Source organism: Ipomoea nil, unplaced genomic scaffold (genome assembly GCF_001879475.1).
Source record: "Ipomoea nil cultivar Tokyo-kokei standard unplaced genomic scaffold, Asagao_1.1 scaffold1034, whole genome shotgun sequence".
Taxonomy (NCBI): Eukaryota; Viridiplantae; Streptophyta; class Magnoliopsida; order Solanales; family Convolvulaceae; genus Ipomoea; species Ipomoea nil.
In genome coordinates, this window is record NW_017617462.1 from 378161 (window position 1) to 398441 (window position 20281).

At 32.7% G+C, this 20281-nt stretch overlaps 2 protein-coding genes across 2 annotated transcripts; one reads left to right on the plus strand and one right to left on the minus strand.

Annotated features, from left to right (window-relative positions):
• The first annotated feature begins 1413 nt into the window (after positions 1-1413).
• LOC109180724 lies at positions 1414-2881 on the plus strand. The gene is made up of 4 exons (XM_019330433.1): positions 1414-1622; positions 1728-2458; positions 2559-2677; positions 2816-2881. Exons 1-4 carry the CDS (start codon positions 1414-1416, stop codon positions 2879-2881), a joined length of 1125 nt encoding a protein of 374 aa, XP_019185978.1.
• A 735-nt stretch (positions 2882-3616) lies between these two features.
• LOC109180725 lies at positions 3617-4725 on the minus strand. Its single transcript, XM_019330434.1, has 2 exons — positions 4009-4725; positions 3617-3916 (listed from the first exon to the last, which is right to left on the minus strand). The coding sequence occupies exons 1-2, from the start codon at positions 4723-4725 to the stop codon at positions 3617-3619; spliced, it is 1017 nt and encodes a 338-aa protein (XP_019185979.1).
• Positions 4726-20281: the final 15556 nt, after the last annotated feature.

The window sequence follows — 20281 nt, forward strand, 5'->3', positions numbered from 1 at the left end:
GAGTTAATTCATCTTTTTTTTTTTATTTGGGTTTTTCGCTCAAAACGACGTCGTTTTGAGCGAAAAAACCCAAATAAAAAAAATTGAATTCTAATTTTGATTTCTACTTCCTAATTTTGACTCCTAACCCTACGTCCCTAACTTCTATGTCGTTTCACTCTTGCGAGACGGGACTCGGGAGACCTCCATCTTCGAGCCGACAGTCGGACACCCCATCGGATTGATCGAAGCGTCGTCGCCGTCGAGCTCCAGTCGTCCGTCGCCGTCGGCCCGTCACCGTCGTGGCGTCGTCTGTAAGTTTCCAATCATTTTTTGCTTTCATTTTTGTAAGTTTCCAGCTCGCCGTCGAGGTCATTGTTGTTTATGTGCAAATTTTTGATTTTGTAAGTTTCCAGCTCCCCACAGTAATTTGATTTTGTAATTTGATGTTTATGTGCAAATTTTTGATTTTGTAATTTGATGTTTATGTGCAAATTTTTGTAAGTTTCCAGCTCCCCACAGTAATTTGATTTTGTATATGCATTTTAATTTGATTTTTTTGAGTCTACACTCTACTGTCCAGTCTGTCCTACTAGTGTGTTTTTTAATTCAAATTGGTGTGTTTTTTAATTGCTTTCATTTTGTGTATGATTTTTAATTATAATGGCTTCATCAAGTGCTTCGGCTACTCAAAGTGTTGGATCTTCTAAAGCAATCACACTTAAAAGGAGATCAAATGATGTAGGGTGGGAATATGGTATTTTAGTTGATGGGAAAATTTTGGATAAAGTAAAATGCTTGTTGTGCGGGAAAGTTTTATCCGGTGGAGTGCATCGAATAAAAGAGCATATTGCTCATATACAAGGAAATGTTAGCCCATGTTCTAAAGCTACTAAAGATGATCAACTTAAGTGTAGAAATGCACTCAATGAAGCCAAGATGAGAAGGAAAAATAAAAAAGTGAATGAAGATAATTTAAGGGCCGATGTTAATATTGATGGTAGAAGTGAGTCAATTGATGTTGAGGACTTGCAAGGGTCTCTTGGATCTATGAAGCCACCACGTTCACTTGGCCCAATGGATAAGTTTGCAAGTGGCATCAATCCCGAACCTTTCATGAATTTAGGAAAGACATTGCAACAAGAACGTATTGATGGTGCAATATGGAAGGAAAGGTCAAATAAAGTGAAAGGATATATATGTAGATGGGCATATGAGGCCGCTATTCCTTTTCATGCATTTGAAAAAGATAGCTTTAAGATGATGTTAGAAGCAGCTGCACAATTTGGTCCCGGAGTTGATGCACAATTTGGTCCCGGAGTTGAATCACCAAGTAGATATGAGAGTGAAACATTCTTGAAGAAAGAAGTTGATAAAGTGAAAGAGTCTTTGAAGATACATGAAGAGGAGTGAAAGCAAAATGGATGCTCAATCATGACGAATGCTTGGACTGATACAAAGAGAAGAAGTGTAATGAATTTGTGTGTGAATTCAACTTTAGGCACAGTTTTCCTTACTTCTAAAGAATGTTCACTTGATTCACACACAAGTGAATATATTTATGAGTTTGTTGAGCATGGTATTGAACAAGTTGGAGTTGAAAATGTTGTTCAAGTTGTCACGGATAATGCCTCAAACAACATGTGAGCTTCAAAGTTGTTGAAAGAGAAGAGGCCAACCATCTTTTCGACTTCTTGTGCCACCCACACAATAAATCTAATGCTTCAAAGCATTGGAAATATCCCAAGGTACAAGAAAGTTCTTGATCAAGCAAAGGCTTTAACGATCTTTATTTATGCTCATCACAAGACTTTGGCAATGATTAGAACTTTCACAAACAAGAGAGATATAGTGAGGCCCGATGTGACTAGATTTGCATCTTCATTCCTTACTTTGCAAAGTTTAGCCGAGAAGAAGATTGAACTAAGGGCAATGTTTTCTAGCAATGAACGGGAGGCATGTAAATTTTCCAAGATAGCTAAAGGGAAGGTAGCACACACAACCGTAACAAGTTTGGGATTTTGGCAAGGTGTAACGGCATGTTTGAAGGTTTTTGCACCATTGGTGAGAGTACTTCGACTTGTTGATTGTGATAGCAAGCCATCAATGGGGTTTGTATATGGTGAGCTTATGAGAGCAAAAGAGGAAATCAAACATGCTTTATCTGATGTCCCAAGGAACTATAAATCGATTATTGACATTATTGAAGAAAAAATGAAAGACAGGCTTGACGCTCCTCTTCATTTGATGGCATATTTGTTGAATCCTTATTACCATTATAAGGATTCACAACTTCATTTGGACGAAGTTGTAGCTGTTGGAGTTGTTGATTTTTGTGATATTCTATTCGTCAATGATTTTGACATGCAAAATAAGATTTTAAGTGAAGAATTTCCAAAATATAAGAAGAAGGAGGGAATGTTTGGAAGAAGTATCGCAATCAAAGCATGTGAGGTGAATGATGACAACTTTAATCCCGGTAAGTCATTCTTTATTCTTTAATACTTTATTGTTTACTTAATTATATTTATTTATTTATAGACTTATAGTTATTAATTGTTATGAACTTTGTTTTGTAGCAAATTGGTGGTCAAACTTTGGTACCTCAACCCCTTTATTGAGAAGAATAGCTATGAAGATTCTTTCTTTAACATCTAGTTCTTCGGGGTGTGAAAGAAAATGGAGCACGTTTGAAGGGGTTAGTAACTTAATATGATATTTTATTTAGTTCGTTATCAACTTGGTATGTTAATATAAATATGAATTATGGTAGTTAATACTTTATTAATATAATCATTATTTAAACTTTTGAATATTTTTATTACTTGAATTGTAGATACATACAAAGAAGAGAAATAGACTTGAATCAAATCGTCTCAAAAATTTAATTTTTGTCCAATAATTTAATGCTACTTAGATGAACAAGAGCAAGCAAGATAAAAATATTGAAAAGTTGGTTGGTAGTGATGCAAGTTTGGTACAAGATTGGAATGTGGAAAATCTTGAGAATGATGAGACTGAGCCGGGATTGGATTGCAACAATAATGCTATGGAAGTGGATGAAGCATTACAACCCTGTAGAAGTGCTAGATTGAGGGATCTTGATGAAGATAACTTTGAATCGGAAGGGGAAAGTGAGGAGGAAATAAATCAAGTGGAGTTTGAAGATGATGGGCTACGTGTTAATGAGCAATATGGACAAGATGAAGAAATTGGCAATGATCCTATTCAATCATGATTCATGAATCACTTTGGATTTCAAAACTTTAAAATTTGGACTTAAATGTTGAATTTTGGTTGAATGTTAATTATGTTGTAACTTGTAAGTTTAAACGTTAAACAATGCTACTTGGATGTTGTTTCACTTGTTTCATTAGTTGGATGATTAAATGTGGTATTTTGTTTGAGTAATTGAGTGTTTGACTTGTTTAGTTATTTGAAGGAAATCAAGGAATGTATGATAGTTTTATTATTTGGACGTGCTATTTGATTGAATGTTGAAAACAGCTTGATTAAATTTTTCAAACTGCAAGTCTGCTATTGTTTTTTTAATTTTTTTTAGAGTCCGCCTAGCACCGCCTAGATTCCGCCTAGCCCCGCCTAGGCGCTAGGCGCTGTCCGGCCGCCCGACTAGCGCCTAGCGCCTATTGCAACCTTGATTCCAATGCCAAACCCAAGAATCAGGGGGTTTACGCACACTTATAGGGATTTTTAAAATTAAGCCAGCATCACGTTCAATGAACATATCCTTGACACAATACCTATCCCATGACGTACCTTCTTCATTTAGTAAGGAAGACACCGATGCACTTGCAATCGCCCCGGGTACCTCTGTTTGTATATATGGATCGTCATCGTCAGGCAGCCAAGGCATGCTACCAATTACTGTGTCATAACCGTTCCCAATCGCACGTCGGCAGCCATCCTTCATCAAGTCCTGTACAGCCAACAAGCCACGCTAAGGACGGATTAGCCCCAACCTTAGCCCCAAAAAAAATCAGTGCGTGGATAATAGCGGGCTTTGTATACCTTGGTGACTAGAGAAGAGGGTCTCGTGATGAGATGCCAGGCTTGTTTTCCCAGCAAGGTAAGATTCATTTCGTCCAACGTCCTAAAGCCCATGCCACCTGTGGTCTTAGGAGCACACAAACCTCCCCACGATCGCCACCTTATTACTTTCCCCTTACCAACCGAGCCTGTCCACCAATATTCGTTCATTAGTGTTTCCATCTCTTTGCACAAGCCCACAGGTAAGAGAAACACCATCATAGCGTAGGAGGGAATTGCCTGGACAACATTCTTCAGAAGCACCTCCCTACCTGCACGAGAAAGAAAACGGGAGTTCCAACTCCGAATTTTGGTTAAAATGCGTTCCTTAAAAAAACCGAGGATCTGCTTCTTTCTTCGGCCAATCAAAGATGGCAAGCCCAAGTATCGACCAACAGTATTCCTTTCCCGGACACCCAATATCTGAACTATATCTTGACGGCCCAGCACTACCACATTTGCACTAAAACAGATTGTGGACTTATCGAGATTTATTTTCTGGCCAGAGGCTGCTGCATATGTGTCAAGAGCCAACTTCATATTCAAGTTCTCCTGGGCATTTGCCTTGAAAAATAAAAAACAGTCGTCCACGAAGAGTAAATGAGAAATGGACGGTGCTCCCCGAGCCACAGTAATACCATGTAGGTTTCCTTGCCTCATATGTTTGTGTATAAGCGCACTCAGCCCTTCTGCAACCATTAGAAATAAGTAGGGTGAGAGTGGTTCCCTGAAATTATATTATTACCGCCGTTTTAAATGCTTCAAACACAACTTTTCAAATGAAACCTACACTCATACAAACATATTGTTTTTAGAAGTATTGTATGAATCAAATTAACCACACACCAAACATGTTGCTCATTTTTTAAATTTAAACATAATGTGCTACTGATCATTATTTTCAAATGATGTAAATATATGTATAGATGTTGGGATTATACCTCTAGACCCGGCCCAGTGGAGTGGGTATATCGAGTCTAACCTACTTGGAATAGCAAGGAGTTGAGAAAGAAGAGAGAGGGCGAGGTAGCGAACGACTCATGAGTAATATAATGTTATAGAGAGTAGTTGACCGGCGTTCATGAGAAAAAGCAATTGTGTGGGGCAAAGTGAAATTCAAGAATGTCGTTATAGCATTATTGTATTGTCACACACACACACACATACATATATATATATATATATATATATATATATATATATATATATATATATATACATATATATATATATATTTTTTTTTTGGTTCCTGTGAGAACAGGTCTTCCCGTGCCGTCAGGGCGGCATACACCATTAGGTATGCATAAATGCACCATACAGTGTTCGAGAATACACCAGAATGAAATGTCAAAAAATGCACCACAAAAAAAAAAAAAAAATACACCACACATAATGGTGTATTTTCGAACACTGTGTGGTGCATTTATGCATACCAAATGGTGTATGCCGCACTGACCGCACGGGAAGACCTGTTCTCACTGGATCCTGAGCATATATATATATATATATATATATATATATATATATATATATATATATATATATATATATATATTATCTATGAGTTAATTACCGAAATGGTCCCTTGACTATAGCAAAATTACCAATTTGATCCTTGACTATTTTTTTTTTGATCAATTAAGTCCATCAACTTTAAAAATCTTAACCAATTTGGTTCTCCATTTGTTTGAGCGTTAGTCAACCGTTAACTTGGGACCAAATTGGTAATTTGCTATAGTCAAGGGACCGTTATGGTAATTAACTTTAAGGGTGTGCAATTCGGTTCAGTTTTCTCGAACCGAACCATACCAAACTAGTTAGATTTGGTAATATACCGAACAACAGAACGGTAATAGATTTTTGTATACCGAACGGTTCGGTAAAAACTCGAATCGAACTGAATTGTTCTGTAAAAATTGAACCGAACCGAATACCATTTGAACTTTGGATTGCTATGTTGTTATATATTAGACTTTGGATATGGACTATGTAAACACCATAACACATAATATAGAACTTTTGATAACAAACCATAAAGAAACCAAATAAAACATTTACGAGATATACCTGTGAGAATATGAGCCGAATAGCAGAGCAAGCAACAAAGGACTTGGATTTACTTTTTATTTATTTATTTATTATTATTATTATATTTAAAAAAATCAAACGGTATTCAGTTCTGTTCAATTTTTTACCGAACAATTCGAATAGGTTTTTTATCGAACCGTTCGATATAAAAGAATCCAATACCGTTCGGTTGTTCGGTATATTACCGAACCCAACTAGTTCGGTTCGGTTTGAGAATACTAAGCCGAATTGCCCACCCCTAAAGTTAATTACCAAAATGGTCCCTTGACTATAGCGAAATTACTAATTTGGTCTCAAGTTAACGGTTGACTAACGGTCAAACAAACGGAGGACCAAATTAGTAAAGATTTTTAAAGTTGAGAGACTTAATTGATTAAAAAAATAGTCAAAGACCAAATTGATAATTTCGCTATAGTCAAGGGACCATTTTATTAATTAGCTCTAATATCTATTGTTTTAGTATGTTTTCAACTGTACATTTAGATTTTAACGTAACTAGTATTTTCACCCGTGCGATGCACGGAATGGAATTGTTGTAATATATTAAGAATATTTAAATCTATATATAATTATTTAAGAGTTGATTTCACCAGAGGTCGTTTATCTTTCCTGACAATTCCAAATTTAATTCTAGACTATAGTTATTAATTATTACAATTTATTCTATGTTACAACTCTTACGTTAATATTCTTACTATTATTATTAACACTTAATTACTTTTAGATTTATTATTACCACTTATATTATTATTATTATTATTATTATTATTATTGTTATTATTATTATATTATTATTATTATTATTATTATTATTATTATTATTATTATTATTATTACTATTATTATTATTATTATTAGTTTCTTTTCAAGTACTGTTAGTATATAATGGTCGTGAGGCACAATAATAATATAACCATAATTAAATATTCTTGTATTATATTCCAGAGTTAATGCCATTTTTGATCCTAGACTTATTGAGGCATTGACACTTTTCATCCTTCATAATAAAAATTGCCACTTAGTAGACACTGTTATTGGTCGTTGGACAGTTTTGATCCTCCGTCAATGAAGTCGTTTGTTGACCGTGAATTAGAAGGGTTTTTCTGTCTTTTTATGTCTTATTCTTCTAATCTTGTTTAGACCAGCGCTGCTGTGACTCCTGTGAGGCGAGATGGCACGACTTGGCGGCTAAGTAGTAACCGTCGGTAGTGAGTAGCAGCGAGGTTCTTCTCCGGCGAGTTGTGGGTACGGCGGCGAGCATACGAGGCAGTAACTCCTTCCGGCGACGGACCAATAAGGCAGATCTGGCAGTGCAGCAACAGATCCGGCGAGGTTGGGGCCTTCACCGGTGGTTTTTGGTTCCGGTGAAGCAGAGAGGGCAGCAGGTCGGTGAACCCTCCTATGGTAAATAGCAGTTGTAGTTGTAGATGGCGTGATGTAGAATTTGCACCTGTAAGTCCTCCCTTCCATATTGACCATAAATATCCTTCCCATCTCTCTCTCTCTCTCTCTCTCTCTCTGACCACAACTACTTGGTGCACAACCTCAAAAACTCTGTTATTCTACCTGAAATTCATTGAAGTTTCAAGCTAAAAATGTGGAATCTGTCGCTCCCCAAAAATCGCATTGTCTGAGGTGTTGGAATGGCCGGTGTTGACTTCCTGGCTGCTGTAGCTTCATTCCCCAACCCGGATGATAAAATTCGGAGCACCAGCTTTGAGGTTCAAGGAGGTGGTAACACTGGCAATGCTTTGATAAAACCCGGATGATAAAATTCGTCTTGGTCTTAATCCAAGGATCATATCTAAGGTTGCTGATGACTCGCATGACGAAAGAATACTTGATGAGCTTGAAAGGGATGGTGTTGATACATCTTTTATGGTGGTGTCCAAAGGAGGAAACTCACCATTCACACATGTCATTGTTGACAACCAAAAAAAACAACTTGCACGTGCATTTTCACTCCAGGATATCCACCCATGATATCTGAGGGTCTACATACCCAAATCAAAATTGTCTTCAACGCTTGGAGTAAATATTGTCTACTTAGATGGAAGGCTGCATGAGACTGCTTTGATTGTAGTGCAGGAGGCAAAGAGTAGGGGCATACCTATTATAGTTGATGCAGAAAGGTTAAGGGAGGGGTTGGGTGATATTCCTGACTTTGCTAGTTATGTTGTATGCTCGACAAAATTTTCACAGGCATGGACTAACGCCCTTTCTATTCCAACTGCACTTGTTTCCATTATCTTGAGATTGATGTCAAATGTAAAATTCGTGATTGTTAGTTGGGTGAAGATGGTTTCTTAATGTTAGAAAGGACTAAAGCGGATAACCTCAGTTTGAAGAAATGGATCTAGCAGTGACCAATGGATGGAGAAATACAAGGATTAGAACATAAAAAGACAAAAAAAAACCCTTCTAATTCACGGTCAACAAACGGCGTCATTGACGGATGATCAAAACTGTCCAACGATCAATAACAGTGGCTACTAAGTGACAATTTTTATTATGGAGGATGAAAAGTGTCAATGCCCCAATAAGTCTAGGACCAAAAATGGCATTAACTCTTGTATTCCGTGAGTCACAATAATAATATAACAATAATTAAATATTGTTCAATTCTATATTCTTCTAAGATTTATATTGCCATCATTAATTATTTCCAAATTTACCATAATTAATAATTTGACCAATTATAAAAAAAGATTATTAAATAATGCACGAGACAATTGTTTAGTTAAAAATTTTAAAAATTCATTAATAAAACAAAAGATTCTCATAGTTTTTTCTTAGAAACTCTTTAATAAAGTATTTTTTTAGAAATTGGTGGGCCAAACTGCCTACGGCAATTTGCGGTGGATAGATCTCGAAAAAATACACGATTTCAAAAAAACATTTGTCCAAAACGGACAACGGAGTCAAAAGTTATGCCGTGCAGAACTTTTGACACTTTACAAATTAAAAAAAAATATATATATATATATATATATATATTAAAGGCCGGTTCAGCCGGCGAGGCGGCAGCTGAGGAAGCCGATTCCTGCCTTCCTCGCCGCGGCCAGGGACACGATTTTTGCAACACTGATATATAAAATAGATATTGATTAGAATAGGAATAGTATTACACAATTTTATAATATTACAATAAAATTTTAACCAAGAATTATTGTAGAAATAAATATATTTTATTAGGAAGAGAGATGTTTTAGGAATTGGGCGGGAAGTTAAAGTTTAAGGATTTTGTTTTTTCTATATAGTATAGATAGATTGTATTACACTATTTTATAATATTAGAATAGAATTTTAACGCAGAATTACTGTACGAATGTTAAAGTAGAAATCAATATATTTTATTAGGAAGAGAGATTTTTTAGGAATTGGGCGGGAAGTTAAAATTTCAGAATTTTGTTTTTATATATACTATAGACTATAGATTGTATTACACTATTTTATAATATTAGAATAGAATTTTAACGCAGAATTATTGTACGAATGGGAAAGTAGAAATCAATATATTTTATTAGGAAGAGAGATTTTTTAGGAATTGGGCGGGAAGTTAAAATTTAAGGATTTTATTTTTATATATAGTATAGATTGTATTACACTACTTTATAATATTAGAATAGAATTTTAACGCAGAATTACTGTACGAATGGTAAAGTAAAAATCAATATATTTTATTAGGAAGAGAGATGTTTTAGGAATTGGGCGTGAAGTTAAAATTTTAGGATTTTGTTTTTATATATAGTATAGATTGTATTACATTATTTTGTAATATTAGAATAGAATTTTAACGCAGAATTATTGTACGAATGTGAAAGTAGAAATCAATATATTTTATTAGGAAGAGAGATATTTTAGGAATTGGGTGGAAAGTAAAAAATTTAAGGATTTTATTTTTATTTATAGTATAGATTTTATTACACTATTTTATAATATTAGAATAGAATTTTAACGCAGAATTATTGTACGAATGGGAAAGTAGAAATCAATATATTTTATAGGAAGAAAGATTTTTTAGAAATTGGGCGGAAAGTTAAAATTTCAGGATTTTGTTTTTATATATAGTATAGATTGTATTACAATATTTTATAATATTAGAATAGAATTTTAACGCAGAATTATTGTACGAATGTGAAAGTAGAAATCAATATATTTTATTAGGAAGAGAGATTTTTTAGGAATTGGGCGGGAAGTTAAAATTTCAGGATTTTGTTTTTATATATAGTATAGAAGTATAGATTGTATTACACTATTTTTTAATATTAGAATAGAATTTTAACGCAGAATTATTGTACGAATGTGAAAGTAGAAATCAATATATTTTATTAGGAAGAGAGATGTTTTAGGAATTGGGCGGGAAGTTAAAATTTAAGGATTTTTGTTTTTTATATATAGTATAGATAGATTGTATTACACTATTTTATAATATTAGAATAGAATTTTAACGCAGAATTACTGTACGAATGTGAAAGTAGAAATCAATATATTTTATTAGGAAGAGAGATTTTTTAGGAATTGGGCGGGAAGTTAAAATTTCAGGATTTTGTTTTTATATACACTATAGACTATAGACTATAGATTGTATTACACTATTTTACAATATTAGAATAGAATTTTAACGCAGAATTATTGTACGAATGGGAAAGTAGAAATCAATATATTTTATTAGGAAGAGAGATTTTTTAGGAATTGGGCAGGAAGTTAAAATTTCAGGATTTTATTTTAATATTAGAATAGAATTTTAACGCAGAATTACTGTACGAATGGGAAAGTAGAAAATCAATATATTTTATTAGGAAGAGAGATGTTTTAGGAATTGGGCGGGAAGTTAAAATTTCAGGATTTTATTTTTATATATAGTATAGATTATAATGTACTTAATTATTATTTATTGTTAGAATAATTTTATTGAAACAATGTATTATTCAAATTTTTATTTAATTTATAATTATTATGAAACTAGTTTTTTAAGCGCATTGCGCGATTGGGATAATGACCAATGCTTTTTTTTTTTTAATAAGTACTTTAAAGTATATCAAGGCAAGATTATATTGGAATTGTTCATGCATAGATAATTGAATGTTGAATTTTAGTATTTAAATAGGTAATTCTAAGTTTACAAATGCAAGATAATATAGTCAAGATTGATTATAATTGTCAATAAAATAATTGTATAGGTATGGTTGAAATCAAATACGGGACATAAGGGAGAGTAAATAAAAATTAGAGCATAAAATATTAAATATATACTAATATTGAAGAGCTAACTGCTGATTGTCAAACAAGGACATTGCGAGGTAGTTTTCCACTTCAATTTGTTTGGTGATTTGAATACTCTTTTTTGTCAATAAATCCCCCAAGTAGTTAATATGATTGGCTTAATTATATATTTTTATATTTTTATTTTTTTTAAAACAATCATTATTATTTTGCCAAAAAAAAACAATTATTATTATTATTATTATTATTATTATTATTATTATTATTATTATTATTATTATTATTATTATTATTATTATTATTATTATATATATACTCTTAGGTCATTTTACATATTAATCTAAAAAGCTAATTTTTTTCAAATATCTTTTTACCAACCGTTGATATAATTTGCTGGTCAAATCTGCTAATATAATCCGCTAAAGCTAACCACTAACTGCTGATTGTCAAACTAGGACATTGCGATGTAGTTCTCAGTTCATTTTGTTTTGTGATTTGAATATTCTCTTTGTCAACAAATCTCTCAAATATTTAATATGATTGACTTTATTAATTATATTTTTTAAAAAGTTTTCATGATATTAATAAAATACTTGGTAAATAAATATATAGCATTATTTTGAATTATAACTTTGATATTTAATTAAAAAATAGTGCACAAAAAAGATAATAGACAATGTAGTGAATATATAATCAATTGATGAATTTGAATGTAAAGAATTTTTACATTGGAGAAATATAAAGACAAATATAACTAATACAATTATTTCTCTTAATTAATTTATTGATAATGAATAATTTTTTTAATAAAGACATTGTAAGGACAATGTAGCGAATATAATCAATTGATGAATTTGACTGTAAAGAATTTTTATATTGGTGAACAAATAAAGACAATATAACTAATTTTCAAAAAAAAAAAAAAAAAAAAGACAATATAACTAAAGAAATTAGAGTTAATTACCAAAATGGTCCCTTGACTATATTGAAATTAACAATTTGGTCCTTGACTATTTTTTTTAACCAATTAAGTCCTTCAACTTTAAAAATTTTAACCAATTTGGTCCTCCATTAGTTTGACCGTTAGTCAACCGTTAACTTGGGACCAAATTGGTAATTCGTTATAGTCAAGAAACCATTTTGGTAATTAACTTTAGGGGTGGGCAATTCGATTTAGTTTTCACGAATCGAACCGTACGAACCGAAGTAGTTTGGTTCGGTAATATACCGAACCGAACAGTATTAGATTCTTGTATACCGAATGGTTCGATAAAAAACCGATCCGATCCGATCCGAATTGTTCTGTAAAAAATTGAACTGAATCGAATACCGTTTGATTTTTTTTTTTAAATATAATAATAATAATAATAAATAAATAAATAAATAAATAGTAATTTATTGATAATGAATAATTTTTTTGAATAATGACATGATAGACACATAATTCTAAATTAAAGAAATGCACAGAGCTGACGCAGAGGGGCGGGCGGGATGGGCACCCGCCCTGGGCCCAACGTTTGGAGGGCCCCTAGTTTGGGTTTTTTTTTTTTTTTTTTGATAAAAATAAAATGCTTACATATATGTAAAGATTTGAATCAATGACTTCAAAATTATTTTATTAGTTTTAAATATACTTAATGTCAAAGACCTTGTGGTCCAATGACATTAAGTTGTTCCCTCATAGGGGATGTTGTGGGTTCGAGCCTCAGTGGAGGTGATTGGCTCTTTGTACTTCATTTGGTTGAGAAAATTGTTATGAATAGATACTAATCTATAATTGCACTTCATATAGGGTCCAAAGTTCTTTGTGCTTCATTTGGTTGAGAAAGTAGTTATGAATAGATACTACATTGTAATATATATTTGCAAACGTCGAATTAATTTATAATTACACTTCATATAGGGTCCAAAGTTTGAATGGGTACTGCTCCTTTGGCAAATTATTGTATGGACCATGAATATCAGGTACATTTTTAATATATTAAAAGTACATTATTTTTGTACTGAAGTTACATTATATAAAGTAATGTACCCTTAGTATTTTAAAAATTTACTTTCAAAAAATGTACCTTACGTACATAAATAATGTACGCATAGTATATTAACAATGTACTTTTTATTTATGGTCCACACAATTGTGTGGATCATGGTCTATGTAATAATGATTGACTCCAAAGCTAATCTAATTTTTTTTTTAATAAAAAAAATTATATATTTATAAAAATTCAAAATTATCATTTATTTATTTTCAATTAACTCGTAGAATCTTTTAACTTCATATAGGGCCCTTGTTTTTATTTTGCTCCGAGCCTATAAAATGATAGGACTGGCCCTGGAAATGCATATGTATTATTTTTTGTTGTAGCTACTAAATTATTATTTAATTTAATACAAGTAAAATAGATTACTAATTATGCCAACTTTGATTGGGATGGGGTTCAAACCTAAGGCCTTTCTTATTGAAATCAATGAGTAAGTTAACGGTGAACTAACAAAAATTAACGGAAAAGATAATATTTAACGGAAAAGTTAATGGATAATCAATAATCATATTCATTAATGATAAATTAGGAAATCTTTAAGGAAAAATTAAAATTTGATCAATCTGAGCCTTTCATTTGATTAAAAAATTTTACTAACTCTCTTGGACTCTTATTAGTATAGTAGATTTAGATATATTCTAAAAATATAGATACATTCAATCATGTGTATCTATATTTTACCATCACCAGACCTGACATATGTTTTGCTGTGCCACAATTGTCTCAATTCTTAATAGGGGCTACTTGTTCTTTCAAAAATTAAATATGATATTCTTATATATCATTGTCACATGATTTTTAAAGATTTGAATCATGTACTGAAATTATCTGTATAAAGATATAATAGGCATATATCAAAGGCTTTAGTTGCAACTTGTTTGAAGCATAGAATTGAAGTATTATCATTCTTGAATACTCTTTGCATAGCTCAGTTTACTAAGGAGCCAATGTTGGACACCAAAAGACTAATCCGGGTATAGTAAGAGTTTAAGTACATTTGAAAAAAGGAAAAAAAAAAATATCTAACTGTTACATTGTGGGGTAGTTAACTTCTTATATTTCTTTCCTATAAGGCTCTCTATGGTACCGAGAATAATAGTGAAAGAGAATGTTTCATGTTAAGTATGAAAACTTCAAGGGAATTATTTGTGAGTAAGAAATTAAGCACTCGTCAAAGTGTAATTTGATCGAGAGGATCAACTCACTTTAATAAAGAAGAGTAATTATGAGGTAGTCGTTGAATCATTGATGAAATGACTAAAAGTCTAAGAGGTGATGAATTCGTGGTGGATCCCACATCTGTGGTCAAACGAAGCCATGGAAAGAGTCACAAAGCAGTACACTAATTGATCATTCTTATAATGTATATATACTTGTGAGGTTGAGCTACAACTCTTAATGAATTCATAACCTTATGAGAATGATGGTTTTGTTGAGACGGACCTAATGAGTTCACCGCTTAATACTTGAGTATAAAAGTTCTCTTAATGATTTATACCCAATTGTGGTGGTCTATTTTGAGATAAACCTAACAAAATCAGTGACTTGAGTGAAAAAGTGTTAATTTCCTTTTATGAACGATAATGTGGCTATTCCAAGAAGCTGGGTCACTAAGAAATATGTTGAGAGATTTGCAGTTGTGGGGGTGTCCAATAACTTCACTACATATACGTTGTGATTCAGAAACTGTCGTTTGCGTTACAAAGAATAGTGTCTATGATAGAAAGAGAAGACACATAAGGGTCAAACAAAATCATGGAAAGACTTACACCTAACTTGTGTAATAAATCGCTTTAGTTCACTCTGTAGCATCTAATAGGTGGTCTATGTTGAGATAGACTTGACAGAGTTAAAGTCTAGATTGAGCTAGACTTGACGGATATATAGAAGTCTATATTGAGATAGACTTGACGGGTAGAAAAATCTATATTGAGATAGGCATGACGAGAGGTGGTAAAAGTTGATGTGTGCATTAGAGTACAAAATTTCTATGACCAATGAGTTCAAGATTAATATAACTCTTGGGAAGAAAATTACTCAATGACACTACATGTTAGTTCAAGATCTCGTTCACTAACATTAAGGTCAACTTCTATGAGTTGGTCAGACATTCCTTTAACTAAGCCTTCCTTTTGAATGGGTGGGGGAATGTTGTAAAAAAAAACCATTCAAATGGAAGGAGTCCTCCCCATATTTATGATCAGTCAATGTGCTTGCTTCAGTTAAGTCCCACTTCCACTTAATTTGCTCTAATTGTGTGGATTGCATGAGGAAGTTGGTTGGAGATTCTCAATAAAAATAATTTACTCTCAACTTTCAGCATAAAGACACAGAATATATACTATAGAGCTCCATTATATTCTTCTTCCTTATCTCTTCCCGAGAATGATAAATATAACATAATCCGTGTTTGCCAGTCGGAAGCATGCCGACGCCGACACCGTCAACGGAAAATTTTACGTTTTTAGGGTAGTGTTCCAGGAACACGACACAGACTTCTTACATTAGCTTTCTTTACCAGTTCTACATTCAGATTTCCACCTTCATTCGACATTGTTCTAAACACATGTTTTCTACAATATATTGTTCTAAATAATCAAAAGAATATTAATTAAACGAAAAAAAGGAAAAAAAAAACTTAACTAAAATTTGTTTTTTTTTTTTTTAAAAAAATGCAAGAAACTGATTTCCAAGATTCACGATTTATAACATTTGATGCTCAACTTTGAATACCATGTATTTAGTCGGGTCAACTATTTGAGCAAAGTTTATGTTAAATTTTATATTTTATTTTTTAATACATTTTAACCTATTCGTAGTATATGTTTAACAATTATGCCAACTATGATTGAGATGAAGTTCGAACCAAAGTCCTTTCTTATAGAAATTAATGAGTATGTTAATAATAATAAATAGTTAACGGAATACTCCATTACTTAAGTTTATACTAACACAATGCAGAGTTATTTAAGGGAAGAAAATAATATAATAGAGGATAAATAAGAAAAATCATAAAAAAAATACTAATATCAAATAATATGAACCATTCATTTCAACAAACAATGACACCAACATTTTTTGTTCCCATTAATGACCTAACTTTATTGACTCTTATTAAATTTGTAGATTTGTCGATGTCAAGGGAATAATATCATAAAGAATTTTTAAATTAAAATATATAAAATTATAAATAAGCTTACAAGTTTTCATCTAACCTATCTCCATGCACATTCTTCCACTAACAAAACTTACCCATGCCTATAACAAAAAAAAGCGATGAATATAACTAAAGACAATCAAATTTGACTTAATAGCAACAATTTAAAAAAAATAATAATTTTAATCAATTACAATTCAATCTCCCTTTGTGATATATTCTACTCTACTATTAGTAAGTAGATAATAACATTAAAGGGATATTCTTTATTTTCATGCTTTCCCTTGAATTGCCCAACCTTATAAGAAATTAATCAATGAAATGAATATGTTTTTTTTTTTAGCTTCCAAATGAGAAAATTACATTTTTGGTCCTGTGACTATTGAGTTCTTGTTAATTTCAGTACTCAACTTTAAAAATTAACATTTTAGTCTCGTGACTATGCAATTTTTAACACATTTGGTCCACCTGACCAAATCACAGGCCAAATGTCGTCGGAAAAACATAAACCTTTTTAAATTATTTAGTCATGAGGACAAAACGGTCATTTCACGTTATTTCCTCCTTCTCCTTCGTTCTTCTTCAGTTCTTCTTGAATGCCCAACTGGAGATTCCATCTTGAAACTGCAAATTTAGTGGTCTCTTCAATTTCTACAAATAATTCTTAAGAAGCATTGATGGGATAAAAAAAGACAGGCCATTTTCACTGGATAAAATCACAAATAAATAAAGATTGTGACAGCATTAAGAGACTTGATGAGTATCAAGTTTTGTTTCTGTCAGAGAAAAACAAATTAAGAGGTGAAAGAATTACAGCAACAAATTACAGTGAATTTTGAAAATCATGTTTAATGGAAAAAGGAAAAATTCGGCCACAAGCTATTATAGGGCATGGATGATAGGGATTTTGAAGGGATTTCAATGTGGGGAGGAAAGCATCTCGAGTTTCGCCGACGACTTCCAGTGAGGGGTGAGGAATGAGGTTGTCAGACATTAAGGGCGTTTTGGCTGCGACGGCGGCGGAAGCTGTGCTGCGGCTTTTAACACGGAAAACAGAGGATAATGGCCCGAGAGAGAGGGGACGAAAGGAGGAGGAAACAGGGGCCACGGCGGAGCCTCATCAGTTCGCAAATTTCATCCATTTCGCAGTTAAGATTGAGGCAACATACATGAAGCAAATCTGGCAGCTGGCGTATATTTTCGAAGAAGAAGAACGGGGAAGAAGACAGAAGAATGAAATGACCTATTTACCCCTGAATTAAATATATTCAAATGGATTGAAAGATTCCGGCGACAATTGACCGGTAATTTGGCCGGATGGACTAAATCTGTTAAAAATTACATAGTTAAAGTACTAAATTGTTAGTTTTTAAAGTCATGGATTCAAATTAACAAGACTCTAATAGTCATAGGACCAAAAATGTAATTTTCTCGCTTCCAAATTTATATTCTAATGTTTAAATCCAAACAGTGCATTAAAATATTTATATTTATTATTTTTGAAAAATTTACCTACCACATGTGACAAAATGGAATACATTTAATAACCAATTATAAAAAAAATAAAAATAAGTAATTACACGTGAAGATGATAATATTAAGAAGTAAATTTAAAATGAGAACATCGCATGCATCAGTCTTAATATAGAATTCTCTTAATCATTAAATAGTAAAAATCCAATAAAATAACCATAATAAGTCATATAATGTATATTAGGAAAAACATATTCGTGACAGGATGTAACATTATTATAAAAAAAAAAAAACAAACAAATTTATTCAATTTTCCTCATATATAAATAAATAAATAAACATACATACATACATACATACATAAAAAGCTAAAAAAGACTTTAAGCTATCCTTGCTTGAGAGGGAAAAACATGAGGTAAGCCATCTCGTAGGATTCAGGTAACCAATGCACAGACTTTAAAAAAGCATAGAGCTCTACGTGAAGGCGGTTGACTCGACGAGGTCTCCTAGAGGTGACTAAAAAATATAGAGAAACTCATGCTAAGCCAAAACGCGTGGAGCGGCTTGTGTCACACCATCACACTGACTAAATGGGTCTTTGGGGCCAAATGTGGCAAAGTTTGAGAGCCCGTGTGCATTGTTCCCATTAGTGGGCGCGACTTTTTAGGCCTGTGGAAGTTGTGGATTGAATCATTTATTTTGTATGTGGATAATTGTGTTGGGAGATATTCCATGAGCAGTAAAAACGAATTGAGTGATCTTGAGGTTTTTGGTTTTCTTAAACTTTGAGCCAATTGAGGGTGTCACACTCATTTTACCACATTTCCCGGGTAGAAGGAGGATCAACATGTGTTTGATTTCATGTGTATCACCTATTTGCACAATCATTTAGAAGAAGTAGAATTATGATGAGTATGTTTGGCATTTCTACTTGTGATTTCTTGGATTTTGTCTTGCTTGAGGGCAAGCAAGGTCTACGTGTGGGGAAATTCGATATGCCATGAAATAGCCTTATATTTGTGATCATTTATGCTTGCTTTTTACTCAAATGTTAGGTAAAGGATGGTGCAACAATGCAAATTTGGTGTATCTTGATTGCAGAAAGAAAAGATTGACTAATGGTGCAAGCAAGTATGAAATGACGCTAATCTTGGGATAAAACGAGGCTTGAAAGCACTAGGGAAGCACCTAAAGGCACACCGGGGAACGAAGGCGAAAAATGATAGCATGAAGGTCATTTGGCGGGACTCATGCTGACACTCACACCGTGAGTGCCAACATGAGTCCTTGGCTGATTCTCTTGTTAGGAGACTCACAGTGTGAGTCTCAGCATGAGTGTGCTGATCAGATTCTGATCACTGAACTCATGCTCATAGTCACACCGTGAGTGTCAGCATGAGTCTCAATGATCAGAATCTGACCATTGAGACTCACACCTTGAGTCCCACCATGATTCCTTGTCCAGTACATTGCGGTTTGGCACGAACTTCAGAATATATATAGATTTTAGTAGTTATTTTTTAGTTAGTTTTTCAATTTCTGATTTCTTTCTCTAGTCTTCTCTCCACATATCCTTCTTAGAACCCTTCAAAACTTGTAATTCATGAACTAGTGGAAGATAGAGAGGAAGATTAACCCTTGCAATTGTAAATTCAACATCAATTTCCAGATTATTTCTTTCAATTTAATCATCAAGATAAGTTCTCCATTTTATATTTTTGCATTTATAGTACTTGAACTTTTGAATTCCATGTTTATTACTTCAATTGATTCTAGTTTTACATTTCAATTATGAGTAGTTGAATATATCTAGGGATTTGAATTGAACTTTGTAAGTGTAAAATTAGTTGTACACATTAAAACCTTATTGGCTATTTTATTTAGTAGTATTGTTATTAGTTTTAATTAAGGGTTGTTAGTGTTAATCTCCGTTTGGACCACTTGATATCTATCAAAGTAAATTTGAGTGGATGATATGCATTGTCAAATGAAATGGATGTCATCTACAGCGCGCAAATGAAGGCTTCAAAACAAAGAGCGTGTGGCTGAGGTTTAACCGAAAAAGAAGATGCTAATATTAAGGATCAAAGTGGAAGCTTAATATTTGCTATAAAAAGAAGCTACACCAAAGAGGAAAGTTGCCAACTTTGAGATTACTATTCTGATTGCATACTTTCCTTACAAAGCTTCTTAATTTAAATCTGCTATGTTATTAAAGTGTTAAGAAGAATTAATTTGGGATACTTGATCTGTACGTGGTACTGTTGAA

Excerpts from the sequence above, each read along its gene's own strand:
- LOC109180724 (XM_019330433.1), top strand. The coding sequence starts at position 1,414 with ATGACGAATGCTTGGACTGATACAAAGAGAAGAAGTGTAATGAATTTG. Across the intron at positions 2,459-2,558 it reads TGATGACAACTTTAATCCCG|CAAATTGGTGGTCAAACTTT; the intron begins GTAAGTCATTCT and ends TTTGTTTTGTAG. Across the intron at positions 2,678-2,815 it reads AATGGAGCACGTTTGAAGGG|ATACATACAAAGAAGAGAAA; the intron begins GTTAGTAACTTA and ends CTTGAATTGTAG.
- LOC109180725 (XM_019330434.1), bottom strand. The coding sequence starts at position 4,725 with ATGGTTGCAGAAGGGCTGAGTGCGCTTATACACAAACATATGAGGCAA. Across the intron at positions 3,917-4,008 it reads CCTCTTCTCTAGTCACCAAG|GACTTGATGAAGGATGGCTG; the intron begins GTATACAAAGCC and ends TTGGCTGTACAG.